A 13,224-nucleotide genomic window follows, 5' to 3' on the forward strand; every position below is an offset into this window, starting at 1 on the left:
AGCAAACAGAACCACAAACACAGATTTATGCTGTGGCGCTTCACATATCGCTTCTGGAAAAAACAGAAGCCATCACCACTGAAGGCGAAGTCCTGGCTCCACTAAAATCATTGTCAAAATTCACACTGACCTTCCAGTGGGCCAGAATTTTACTGTTTCAGGCTACAGCAAAACAGCAAGGCATACATAGTCTGACAACAGCATTAGACATACAACATTAGTGGAAATATGTGAGTTGTGACATGCAAAACACCAAAAAGCAACCTACAAAACCAAAATTGAGTGCCTCATTTTTTGCCTTTAAAAGCTAACATATTCAATTCAAAATTTATATTGGTCTTCGTGGGTTCTTGCAACATCACCACATAGTGGAAAGCCAGCAGCTGCCTTTTTTCACCAATTTAGATGAAAGCACAGAGCTGCAACTAAACATAAACTCAAATCCAGAGTTAAGTATTTTATCAACAGCTCTGAGATTTGTGATAAACCTCTGCTGGAATATTCAACGTTATTCTTGTTTTGTAGGTAGTAGCAAACCTGAACAGAGTGCGCTATCCTTACTCCTACCCAGTGAAAAAAAAAAAGGTATGAACAACATAGAAAAGATTTAAACAGCTATAGATATAAGAGAACACACAAAGACCCATTACCACAAAGGTAGACCCATGAATTGTAAGAATAACCTGATGACCCTGGGGAAAGAAGGGAAATTAATTATGTTGCTTCGTTGTAACAGCAACAAACAACTCTGAAGAGGTATAGTACCCAGCACCAGACTTGTTAGAAAGAGTGCGCAGTAGGAACAATTTCATGGAAGTACATGAAATGTTAGCACTTTGGTTTACCTTGTTCAAAAAATTGTGACCGTCTTTTTAAGTTTTTCAAAGAAATAGGTTCAGATGCTATTTGAAAAATACAAAGAATGCAAACAAGTCAATGAGGTGCTCTTTGTTTGTTTTTTTTTAAACTACTATCACCACTGGATAACAAACATTGGTTAGACCTCCAATCTACAGTAACATCACTTCAGAAAAACAAGAAGCCCCTGAAACACAAAGGAAATCTAGTCTTTCATAGTAGCAAATACAGTTTTTAGTAGGTTACATCATATCCTGATTAGTATTTCATTTTATCGCTAACAATGTCCAACTATAACAACAGTACAAGTGTCAAACTTGGACTCGGCTTCTCCCTGTCTAATTTAAGCCACTTCGACTGAGATGCCAAATTGGATGGGGAAGCCTAATCATCACTTAAAGTCATCGGAAAGGCATCTCCAGAGGGCAAATGATCTCTTGGGGAAACTGTTTTATAAATCACCATGCACATTCGAGATAAAATGAAACACAAAGTTCCCATTTAAGGATTACTGTTCCATTAGGAAGCCTACGTACCTGGTTTCTCTCACTGTCATCAAGTAAGGCTATAACTGTTCAATAGCATCGTAAGTAATTATTATTCGTACCAGAACCATCAACATCGTTCTCCAGGAATAAAAGTAAAATAATAATAATAAAACAACCACTACCCCCGAAACCTCATAACTGAAATAGGAAACAAATAATAATAATGATAATTGCACACTCTTTACGCTCTTCCTGGGCAGTGAAATAAATTGATACTCATACTGACTCAGCCTCCACATCAAGCAGTGTCAATTATAGTAAATTGTGTGCCTTCTCCTTCTCTTTCACCCCTACCACACAGTGAATTTACAACCACTAATGCCGAGACGCGGAGGGGGTTGTCACTGCTTTGTTGTCAGTTCTCCAACTGCCTAGCACGTCGTGGAAGCAAACTACACCCAGTTTGGATGCAACTAGATCTCTGTGATACCTGTCTAGCTTTCAGTTCATTAAGGTCTCGCTTCGCCCGCTGTATAAAGCTCACGATGATAACAGGTTTAGTGTCTATGCTTGTTCCAAACCCACACAAATAACAGATGAAAAGCAACGGCAGTTTACCTCTTTGCTCACTAGAGACAAGATCTCCTTGCATTCCATTTATCAGCTTTGGTTCTGTATCCTGAAAAAAAATACAAAATAAAGGGCTCAGGTTCATTAAATTTGTGGAAGTTTATCCAATTACATGTCTCCCCTGACAGGAACTGTATTATCATGAAACGTTTCAGAACACTTGCCACAGAAAGATACAAAACTATCTAAAACTTTCTGAGTGCATCATATGATAAAATGACTAAAGGCATTTGAGGGGATCAATAACCAGCTGTGAATTGGTGGGTGAAATAAAAACCATTAGTTTGCAAGAAAATGCCAGAAGCTGAGATCTTCCTATTTCAGCTCACTGTCAGAGAGGACTTATTTGCAAGTAATTTGAAAGCACATATACCCTTGTTCCTTGGGGCTGCAACTTTAATTTACACTAATAGTGGTGGTAGAAGTCTTTTCTAAAGACTAAACACTCTATACATTTTAGTTAAAACATAAGCTGCAAATATTTTAATACTTAGCAGTGTCCACTCATGAATGGACAGTAGCAAGTCTTTAAAACATCTTATTTACTTTAATAAGTACACGGCTACATCTCTGTATTTGCAATACCCTATATGATGCTTAAGCAATAGTAGTAAAAGTAAGATTTCCAAGGTCTTTTCTCCATCCTCCCCCTATGAAGGCATTACATTTTTACTTTCTTCCTCCCCTCAAATCCCACAACTCTTCAAAAATCATACTCACAGAACTTCGAAGGCTGATGGAGAAATCTCTTTTTGTTGATACGGTGGAAACATTTGAAACGTGTTCTCCAGAAGTTGCATCAATCCATTTATTTTCAGGTGTACCTATAATGTTGGTAGCCATACTGGTGAGATTGAGGATTTTATGCCTTACTTGTGGCAGGGAAGGCTGGTCTGTGCCCCAATCTTTTTGGTATGTGGAGGTTCAAGAAATTAATGTAGACAGTAATGTCAAAGAACAGAACAAGAGTTAGTGAAAACACATTGAAATAACACAAAAAAGCACATAACAGAAGAGGGAGACGCACAAATCAGGTGGAATTTGTGAAGACAGTAAAAAGGGCTTTTATGAGCAGACCGCCTTCCCCAAAAATGCAAGTGTTAGTCATAAGCCAGGTAAAAGTTTACCAGATGTTTTGCTAACATGAACTACAGCAGCTCAACATTACAGAGCAGTTAGTATTCATTGGAAACTATTTCATTAGCATTAGTAAGGATTGAGAAAATTCTTCCACCTTTACTCACACAAGGTACATTTTGACTCATACACTATCCAGGTATTGCCATTTTCATGTCCGTGCTCGTCAGGAAGCACAGACGGCAAAAAAAAAAAAAAGCAGTCTAAATTAAACTAGCAAAACTGATGAGGCAAAGGCAAATTACAATCTTCTATCAGACTCCGTCATTTCTCCCTTTCCACTATGTAAAACTTATTCAATGAGTTTCTTCTCCACTAATCTCACTCTTCATTTGTGCTAGGCCCTGTAGAAGTTGTGATTTGTTTCTTGTCTCTTTCTCACCTCACTGTTTTTTTCCCCACTTGCTGATAACTTGTTCCACCTAGCTTCCCACTAAAATAATGTTTTGTATATATACTGTGAAGGAAGTCATTGGTCACACTTTCAACTCTGGAAAAATTATTTGGGGACTTTGAAAGGATACCCTGACTAAACCCGTGGCAAGTCTAAAGACGCTACAAGGCCTTCAGCCAGGCTGGAAACCCTCACTAGCCAGAATGGGTAGTACCATCCTGGAGAGATTACAGCACCACAATATTTGGGTGAATGACCAAAATCATAGCACAAAGGTGCTACATCCCCCACAAGCTCATATGCCACCTGAAACCCTCCCTGAAGAAAGGAACACAAGATCCTCCTTCCCTGAGGAAAGGGAGCTACTGATCAAGGAAGACAGGCTGTAAAAATTATTATCCTCTAGAGACTAGCCCCTCTTCATTTTTGTGGTATGGCAGGAAAGAAAATGTTACGTTCCCTTGTGTGGTGGTTGCACACTGTCTTTACCTGTGCATCCTCTCAGAAACAGGCCAGAGAACAAGAGAGAGGTCAGTAGTTCAATGCTTTGTAGACTTGCTTGTCAAGACATTTCTAAAGCACATGTAGTTAAAAAAAGCCAAGTTGTGTTAAAATGCAACAGACACGCTAGCAAACTACTTAGCTTAGATACATATTACTACTGTAAGTGTAATAAGGACTCTCAGCTGTCAGGTACAGCAGAGACAAAGCTTATTTGCCTTACAGAGCATACTGTATCTGCCCGACGAAACAACTCACCATTCTTTCCATATCGTCTGACATCCATGACCAGGTTTCCAGTTTCTAGTGCTCTGCTGATGGCTTCTTCCCACTGACTATAGTCCATACGCGAAACCTTTGTGCCGTTGATAGCAATGATCTCATCATCTACTTGCAACTGACAAAGTGCTGCAGGGCTGCCTGCAGAAAACAGAAGAAAAATACAATTATGTCTCCATTCACAATTCTGTTTTTACCACAGTGTGACTGGGGGGAGGAGGCGGAGAGGGGAAGTCATTCAAAGAAATGCTTATTGGTGGATATTTGGAAAGTCTTAAAAAAAAAAAAAAAAACAAATCTACTACACTGCAATATAAGGTCAGTAAAATCAGCTAATATCAAAGAAGTGTTCCACTCTGAAACTTATGAAAACAACAAAGAACATTTGAACTTGCAAGCATTCACATTCTGGCTAGCCCGTTTAGTAAACAACCTCTGGGCCCACTCTTGCCTTCACCAACTCACCTTTATAACCTGTGATAGTGAGAGGGAGTCAGCACCACAATGCCCGTAGCCAACCATTAGCTGAAATTCAGCCAATGTTTGAGTAATCCTCTTATTTGCCAAAAAAACCAGCCTCCACTTTGTTAATTCCAGTAGAAGCTGGGTTTCTCGTCTTCTTATTTACATTTTCTGGGCTCTACTGACAAGAACATGCTGCTTTATTGCTTTGCTAAAATAGTTTGTTAGCTCTCAATTGACTGGTAATTGGCCTTAAGATATTGCTTGGTGCTCTCCCATTAGACTTTTCTGGATCCTACTTATTTTGTCAATTAAGAGCAAATTTTATTGCAGTTTGGACTTTGAGTTCTACTGATACTTTGCAAGAAAGGCTGCACTTTATACTCTTTTTTACGTACTACTAAACATTGGCAAGTGATCTCACCCGCCTAAGGACAGAGAGTATACAGAGAGTATACCAATTAATAAACTTTTTCCTATTTAATTCAGAAAATGGATGAGCTGAAAAACTCAGACTTGCCTAAGTAAGATTTTATGAATTACATCTGAATGGTTCTTCCACTAACAATTATTCCTTTAGCACAATATAAAATGGAAGAGATGAGTGAAAATGTAGTTAAAGACTGCATAATAAATCCTCACGTTAATAAAATAAAACAAATTTGAATTCAAGTGTTTTCCAAAGCAAACAGTGAAAGTGTTTAAAATATACCAAGACCAACGCTATATTACATTATCAGAAATGAATGTGGACAAGCATGACAGAAGAATTTAGAGACCGTATGTTTCATCCTGACCTTCTTTTGACTCACTCGTAAAATGCTGCTAGAAGTCTCGATCATCCACTAAGGATTCAAATAGCTTTTAATATTGCTGATGCCCCAGGAAGCTAAGAAATGAAGAAATGTTATGTTTCCTAATACTGCACCAAACAGCGATCCACCATAGTTCACTAAAAACCAACACTAGCTACTATGTTAAAGAGCATAGCTTCATATTCTATTTTCTGCTTTCTTCCTAAAGTATGGAATAAAAACTCCATTAGCAGTTACCAGTAAAATTTTCAAAACACACCAATTACTTTTAAGCCATATTATAGAAGAAAAGGTAGGATTTTCGTTGGGAGGAAGAAAACATGGGTGATAATTAAACTGGAAAAAATGCACATCCCCTTAGATTAAGGAAGATCATAGAATTGTTAGGGTTGGAAGGGACCTTAAAGATCATCTAGTTCCAACCCCCCTGCCATGGGCCGGGACACCTCCCACTGGATCAGATTGCTCAGAGCCCCGTCCAGCCTGGCCTTAAAAACTTCCAGGGATGGGGCTTCCACCCACCTCTCTGGGCAACCTGTTCCAGTGTCTCACCACCCTCATGGTGATGTTAAAGAATTAATGGATTTTCAAAGCTATTAATAGAAGGTACTGTTAAGGTTACTATTGAAAATACTATCAATGAAGTTACTATTTTCAACAATACCATTTACCCTTTGGAATTGTGTTTGATTTCAAAATCTAAGATCTTTAGTACAATATAGTTTGACTGCATGCAGGCTGTACTTTATGCTTATGGTACAGGGAATGCCTTAGGCTTAAGGAAAGACATCAGAACTGATAATTTCTCCGTTTTGTGTTGTGACACAATGAGCCCTAGGAACAAAAAAAGGTGGTGTTCATTTTACTCTGATAATTTGATTAGGATGAGACCCAGGTGAGAACAGTACCTCAGCTCAGTTATGGTAAGCACGCGAGGGAAAGCGTGGGTTACCAATTCAGGTTTTAGGAAAGGAAGGAGATTTCAGATTGCATGGTTCCTCCTATAACATCAACAGAAAAACACATCCAGACCATACGAATTTGAATGAATAGCAGCAGACTCTATTGCTCAATTTTTGGCACATAACTGCCAGCTGCTCTTCCTCTACTGCCGTTACAGTATGTGAATAAAAGGGCTTCTCAAGAGTACAAACCAGGGCACCTATATTGGGCTTCTGCTCTGATTCACCTCCAGAGAAGTCTACAGAAACTAGCTGTCAATTCAGGTCCCAAAAGTTCTATGGTGCCATTTGCCTTTTTCTGTCTAGTTCTTCCAAGACAACAGTATTTACTGATAATTTCTCTATACCTATATATCCTCTTTATATAAAGAATTTATTTTATATTGAATAAAACAGGTATTGCTGTTTTTCATAGATTTCCCTGAGGGGGATTTAGTTAGCTCTAACCTATCCTCATCTGTTGTTATTACAGCAGATAAATGCTAGCTCAGTCACACAAAAAAAATTAAAACTTGAAGCAAGTGGATCAAATTTACTTTGTCCTACATGCCTGCAAGTGTTTGAGCACAGACATATGCACTCCTACATCAATATAATCTCAAAAAGCGATTGCAAATAGGGTGGGTGAAAGGGAAATGACTGAAACAATAAAGATTATATGACACTGAGGAAGCTGGCAGAACAACGTCTAGATTAATGTCTTTAAAGGCTTTCTGTTTACCTAATTTTTAGGGTAAAAGTTGAAAGTTCCTGTTAAAAATGAGCACGATCTTCTTTTGTATATAGTAAAATGGGTGTCATTGAAACATGTGTTACAAGCTTAACTCTTATTAAGCTTTCTGAAAACACTTGTAAGAAGTTAATTTTGCTTGCCAAGGAGTTTTCTTAACAATTTTTTGAAGGAAAAGCATATGTAGAACACAGAGGCTTTTATAAGTAGTAAAAAGATAACCTGAAGAAAATCATCTAGCTAGTTAGGTTTACAAGTATGTCAAGGCAATCATAGAAAGTCTTCCTGGAAGGTATTTCTGGGTTCACAAAAGAGAAAAAGCTGACTGGGAACAGTTGGCATAGATTTGCTAAGCCTAAATCACCCTTGATCAACCTGGTTGACTTAAATGATGAAATTAGTAGATCTGTGGGTAAAGGGAGAGTGGTGGATACCGTCCACCTAGGCTTTAGTAAGGCTTCTGACATGAGCTTCCACAGTATCCAGGTATCAAAGTTGGGATGCTATTGTCTCCAGGGCAGTACGACCAGACGGGTGGAAAACTGGCTGGGCTGTCAGGCTCCATGGGTAGCGGTTAATGGTTCATACTCAGCCTGGAGGCTGGTTACAAGTGGAGCTCCCCAAGGATGTTATCCAGGGACCTATCCTTTCTAACGTGTTCACCAATGACCAGGAGGAGGAGGAGGTGAAACACGCCCTCATCAAGTTTGCAAACCACGCCAAAAGGGAGAGGTGGCTGATACGCTGGAGGGCAGGGCTGCCCTTCAGAGCAGGAACCCGACATTCAACAAGGGCAAATGCAGAGTCCTGCTCCTGGGATGGACTAACCCCAGTGATGGTACAGGCTGATGGGCTGGTGAGCAGGGCTGGGAGGACCCTGGCAGTAATGGGGCTATATGAATACTAGCATGACCAGCAGATCAAGGGAAGTGACTATCCCGTTCACTCAGCACTTGTTGTGCCACATCAACAACCTTGTGTCCAGTTTTGGTGTCCCACTAGAAGAGAGGCATCAATAAACTGGAGCAAGTTTCATGGGAAGCCACTGGGATGGTCAGGGCTGTAGTGCTTGCCCTGTGAGGAGAGGCTGATGGGTATGGGCTTCTTCAGACAGGAGAAACGAGGCTGCAGGGGACCCTAACAGCAGTCCCCCCAATACCTACTAGGAGGTCACTGAGAAGGGAAAGCCTGCTCTTTATTGAAATTCATGGCAGGAGAACACAGCACAGTGGTTATAAACTGGGACAAAGGTCAGTCTGACTGGGTATGTGGGGAAAATTTTATCTGAGGGGATAATAGTTCAATGCCTAGAGAGGCTGTGCAGTTTCTACCCTTGGAGGGTCTCAAAGCCACCTGGGCAAGGCCCTCAGCAACCTGGTCTGAATTCAGTCTTGACACTTTTTTTGAGCAGGGTTTTGCTCCAGTTGATCTTCCAAGGTCCCTTCCAACCTGAATTATCCTATGACTTATCCTTAAAAACAGGAAACAACATTCAGAAGCACATCTTACTCTTTCAACAGGCTGTCCATCTCTTTCACCCTTCTTTACTACAAAGGAAGCTACAGCTTTTGAGTCAAGGTACAACATGAGCCAGTTCTTGAAAAAAAAAAAAAAAAAGAGACACATGCTATAAACAAGAATACCAAGATACAGTCCATTCTCCATTCGATCTTTATACTTTGCACCCTTCCTTGCGAGAATGGTCATAAAGCATAATCAAGATAACAGCCACAAGGCCTTCCTCTTCTCCTTGCCTACAGAGCTAGGGATAGAGCCCACGTGAACCCTTGTGAATGACCATCAGGAACATTCGCTACCCTCAGGTATCTCATCTACAGCTGGCAGTGCGAGGAGACAGTCCTCTGCCTCCAAGTAACAAAATTAAACCAGAAGCCTAGCAGCAGGGAAAGCAAATGGAAAGTTATTCTTCATGCAAAGCTAATATTAATGGTTACAATCTAATTATGAGAAGTACCCAGCTATAGTGAAGAGAGGTTTAAAAATTGAATTTGAAATGAAAAAAAAAAAAAAAAAAAACTTAAGTAAAATCAAGGCTGCTCAATAAGTGCTGTTAAGTGATATTTTTTCCACTCTGGAAAGTATAATGAAGGCCTAACTAAATGAGAAGTTTCAGGTTATTTCTCCTTTCTCAGGATGATCTTGTGTTAGCTGGAAGAAAGGGCACAATTCAATATTCCTCAAATATTACTGGAAACGTGAAAGATCACTGCTCAGAAAACAAGCATTACACGTGATTTGCTGGGGGTTTTTTGTTGTGCTTTGCTGCATTTTTTTTTAATTAAGAAAACTGAGCTTGTTCTCTGCAGAAGACTACTAAAGCTAAGAAATAAACTTTGTGTTTAATTTCAACACAAAAACGTCTACTTTTCCTCAGTATTAACACATCTGAAAAACTGCACTGGAAATCAATTTAGAAACGGCAACTGCTTAAAAATATTAACTGTCTCCAGAATTCAACTTGACTAAGAAAGGGAAAATTGAAATAAAAATACTAACTTCTAAGTTTCCTCTGCATGTGTTTACAAACCATATGAGTGAAATCTTTTAAACTTAGCTGAAAGGAGCAATCTGGATATTAGAAGTCTGTATGTACCCCTTACTATTGTTCTGTAAGGGGCTTGGTGAATGTTTGAGTAATCATGTTTATGCTTTTCCAGTGGTTATAGAAATGTCTTCGGTTAGGAAAATGCATTTTTGATATTTATGAATTCAAGCTGTTTCAAGAGATGAGGATTCACTGAAATACATTAGCAAAGTAAATATTGATTTTTCAATTCTCCACTTGATTTTTTTTTTTAAATATTTGCAGCATTCTTAACAGCAAATGCTTTACTTTAAAGCCTCTCCAAACTAAACATAAGAACAGAAATTTGTGCAGTTAATACACATTTACCTTCTTCAATTGTCTGTACAAAGGCCCCTGAAGAACTCCAATTTGTTGTAAACCCAAAGCTGCGACCGTGGCCAGGTCTCTGGTTTATACTGATTCTCATTTCACTGTACTGTTCCTGAAAAATAAAACATGACACTACAGTATCTGGTATCACAGGAATCTAAATGAGGGAAAGCTTATCCTCTAAATAAGTGAGGCTGCTCACAATGTCCACTTTAATCATCTATTATTAGCATCATAGACAAAGGACACAGTATTGAAGTCAGTTAACTAACTCATTTGTTCTTTATTCAAGCAGGTAGGTTTTTAGTTTACATTTATATTTCTCTACACATATATTTAGCTGTGCATTTCTCTTATTTTCAATGTTTCGTAACACAATCCTACAAAATGTAAGAAATTTGAGGAAACTAAACCCCTAAATGGGTCTTCATGGATAGTCTTGTGAATTTGTGGAACACACTGCCCCCAGAGAACGCATCAGTCAAACAGAGAAGTGAAAAAGCCAGATAACAGTAATTCATCTTATTTTTTTCTTGCACATCCTACAGTGGGGACCATCAGTTTCCTTTAGGCTCAATGCTGCAACTAGGTTGACTTGGGTGAAGAATCATCTTTTTAATTTCCAGGGAAATACTACTCGCTTGCTATGGATTTTGTAATGGAGACCTTAGATAATACAACTAATCCCAGAATTAGCTAGAATCCAGATCTTCCATTCTAGTGGACTTCCAAGGTGCTTTCAAAATCAGAATCAAAACCTAACGTTACCATTTTAAACGACAGAAATATTTGACTGGGAAAACATTTTGTAACGCTTGCACTATATTATGAACATGTGTTGCATATATTAACATTTTAATGTGAACTCATTAAAAAGCAATTAAAATACCCAAAGGCATGCTATTCACTTTGTTATCATGGAACTGACATCGTTATAAACGGGAAAAAAACATTACAGATGTTTTCTGTCAAACACTGTGCATGGAGGAGACCCCCCGCCTGTGTACTAAATTTGGTTTACGAAATGTACACCTACATTTTAGTTGCCTAGAGAACCAGTTTTCCTGAAGGGCGGGATTCACCTTCCTAACTTCAAGTATTTAGAAGTCTGGGTAGAAGCCAATTTATAAGCCAGTTCCCCAAAGCTCCTATGTTGGTAGGATGCACCTGGCAGCTGCAGGGAGCAGCTGGAGTTATCCAGAGTCTCCGGGCAGGATGCGGCCAGAGGAGGCTTTAGCAGTACCCGAGCGCTGAGTGCAGAAGACAACAACATTGCAAGGCAACATCCTGAGGTTTGCACCTCGTGTTAGAGGAACATTCCTGGCAAAACACTCCCCATTTCAGCCCAGGGTAGAAATTAAGTCCTTACTGCAAAACACATCTACTAGTTTGCAAATGCTGCCATCGAACCCAAGTCCTTCGGTAAGTAACAGGACATGAAAAGGGAATCTACTAACAGACAGGTTAGCACACTGGGCTAGAGCATATACAAACCTTTTGAATTTGAGTCTGTTCCTGGAAATACCCGTTATCATTTTTACTTCCACCATCCTAACCCCGCTCTTCTTCAAACCTACCTCTTGTCAGAGGAGTAATTTAACTACGTACACTGAACTTCATCATTTGGACAGGTTGCCTCCAAAGCACTGAGCACTCCACAAACCTGGTGTTATTGCCCTGATGACTAGTGAACTATATCAATCTCTCAACTCTGGCAATGATTTACTAACATGCCAAAAGGAACTGGCATTCCTTAAGTTATAGCTTGTTGGAGGCACAACATAAGCGCTTTTTTGAATATTTTTTTAAACTTTTTATTTTAAAACCCCACATTACTCATCTGCAGGAAGGACAATTTATAACCTTGTGAATAATGACAGGAAAAAAAAAAATGGACCTGGTACATTTTGTTCTCATTTGGCTCACTTGAAGTGATACAAAGCCCCCGTATCTAACCTATGTTTTCACTGATTAGAACAGCAATTCCTCTGCCTGTTTTTGCTACAAGACGGGGAAAAAAAAGAAGTGATCACGATCTCTTTCCTTATACAACAATCACAATTTCAAAAAATTATAATTTCATTGCAATGGCCAAAGGGTATCAGGAGCATTTAAACTGAAATGTGTTCCTTTTCCACAAGTGATTAGGAAGGAGAATGTTTCAAAGTGATCGAATTTATAAAAAGCTGGTGTGGTAAGTGATTTCATGAATCAGCATTCAGAGTCTTATTGTCCCTCACCCAAGTGACTGGCATAATTAACTTTTACAGCAGTATCAGGAATGCAAAGAATTCATTTCTAGTCTGTCAAAGGGTATGAACGGCATCATTTGATATCACAGAAAGGTATTGACAATTAAAACTATTGTTGCTAATTTTTTACATGTGAAACGTGTGATCAGTTAGAGGAAACAGCACTTGACGATACGTATTCCCCCCCCCCCCCCAAAAAAAAAATAAAAACCAAACCACTGAAAGACCCAACTTCTGGATAAGCACATACACAAAGAGATGGTGATTTTCTTTAAAATTCATTAATGTGAACAATTAGATTAATTTCAAGTAAATAACTATTTTAAAAAAAAAAAAAAAAGGGTGGGGCTCAAGCCACAAGAGGTGAAAAAAGGAATAGTATGATACTAATGCTTAAGAATGGCCTGTGAAAAGCTGATCTTTATTTTCCACCACCAGTTTAAGAGTGCAAATGAATGCTACAGCAGCTCAGATCATTCATCTAACTGACATACGTGATTGTGCGCACAATGTGCTAATCTGGAGAATAACAAAAAATTCGCAAGCATCAAACAATATTTCGAATAACTATTTTGAAATGGAATAAGAAATCAAATTAAGGACAGGACATATAAAGGGTAGGTAAAAAATGCAGCGATTATTTTCTTTCCAAATATTCTCTTTCCCCTGAATTAAATTAAAGGAAATAGCAGTTCTCCGAGCTGTTTTCTTACTACCAAAAAATACTTGCATTAGATATATATTTTTTTTCTTTTACTCTGCTGTAGCATTCAGTTACACTAAGTAATCACATTATTTC

The 13,224-nt window shown here is 38.8% G+C and overlaps 1 protein-coding gene across 16 annotated transcripts in view; it reads right to left on the reverse strand.

Moving 5' to 3' along the window:
* LMO7 (LIM domain 7) overlaps positions 1 to 13,224 on the reverse strand; it is a 139,322-nt gene that overhangs the window by 19,135 nt on the left and 106,963 nt on the right. For 9 of the 16 annotated variants that reach the window (XM_074563923.1, XM_074563969.1, XM_074563945.1 and 6 more), the window contains 6 exons: positions 10,171 to 10,285; positions 4,267 to 4,428; positions 2,697 to 2,800; positions 1,965 to 2,025; positions 846 to 902; positions 651 to 692 (listed from right to left, as the gene is read on the reverse strand). In XM_074563923.1, coding sequence (XP_074420024.1) covers positions 651 to 692; positions 846 to 902; positions 1,965 to 2,025; positions 2,697 to 2,800; positions 4,267 to 4,428; positions 10,171 to 10,285 — 541 coding nt within the window. The remainder of the gene's footprint in view (positions 1 to 650; positions 693 to 845; positions 903 to 1,964; positions 2,026 to 2,696; positions 2,801 to 4,266; positions 4,429 to 10,170; positions 10,286 to 13,224) is intronic. The other 7 variants (XM_074564052.1, XM_074564026.1, XM_074563997.1 and 4 more) reach the window with 3 other exon arrangements.

The sequence above is a fragment of the Larus michahellis genome, chromosome 1, assembly GCF_964199755.1.
Source record: "Larus michahellis chromosome 1, bLarMic1.1, whole genome shotgun sequence".
NCBI classification, from domain to species: domain Eukaryota; kingdom Metazoa; phylum Chordata; class Aves; order Charadriiformes; family Laridae; genus Larus; species Larus michahellis.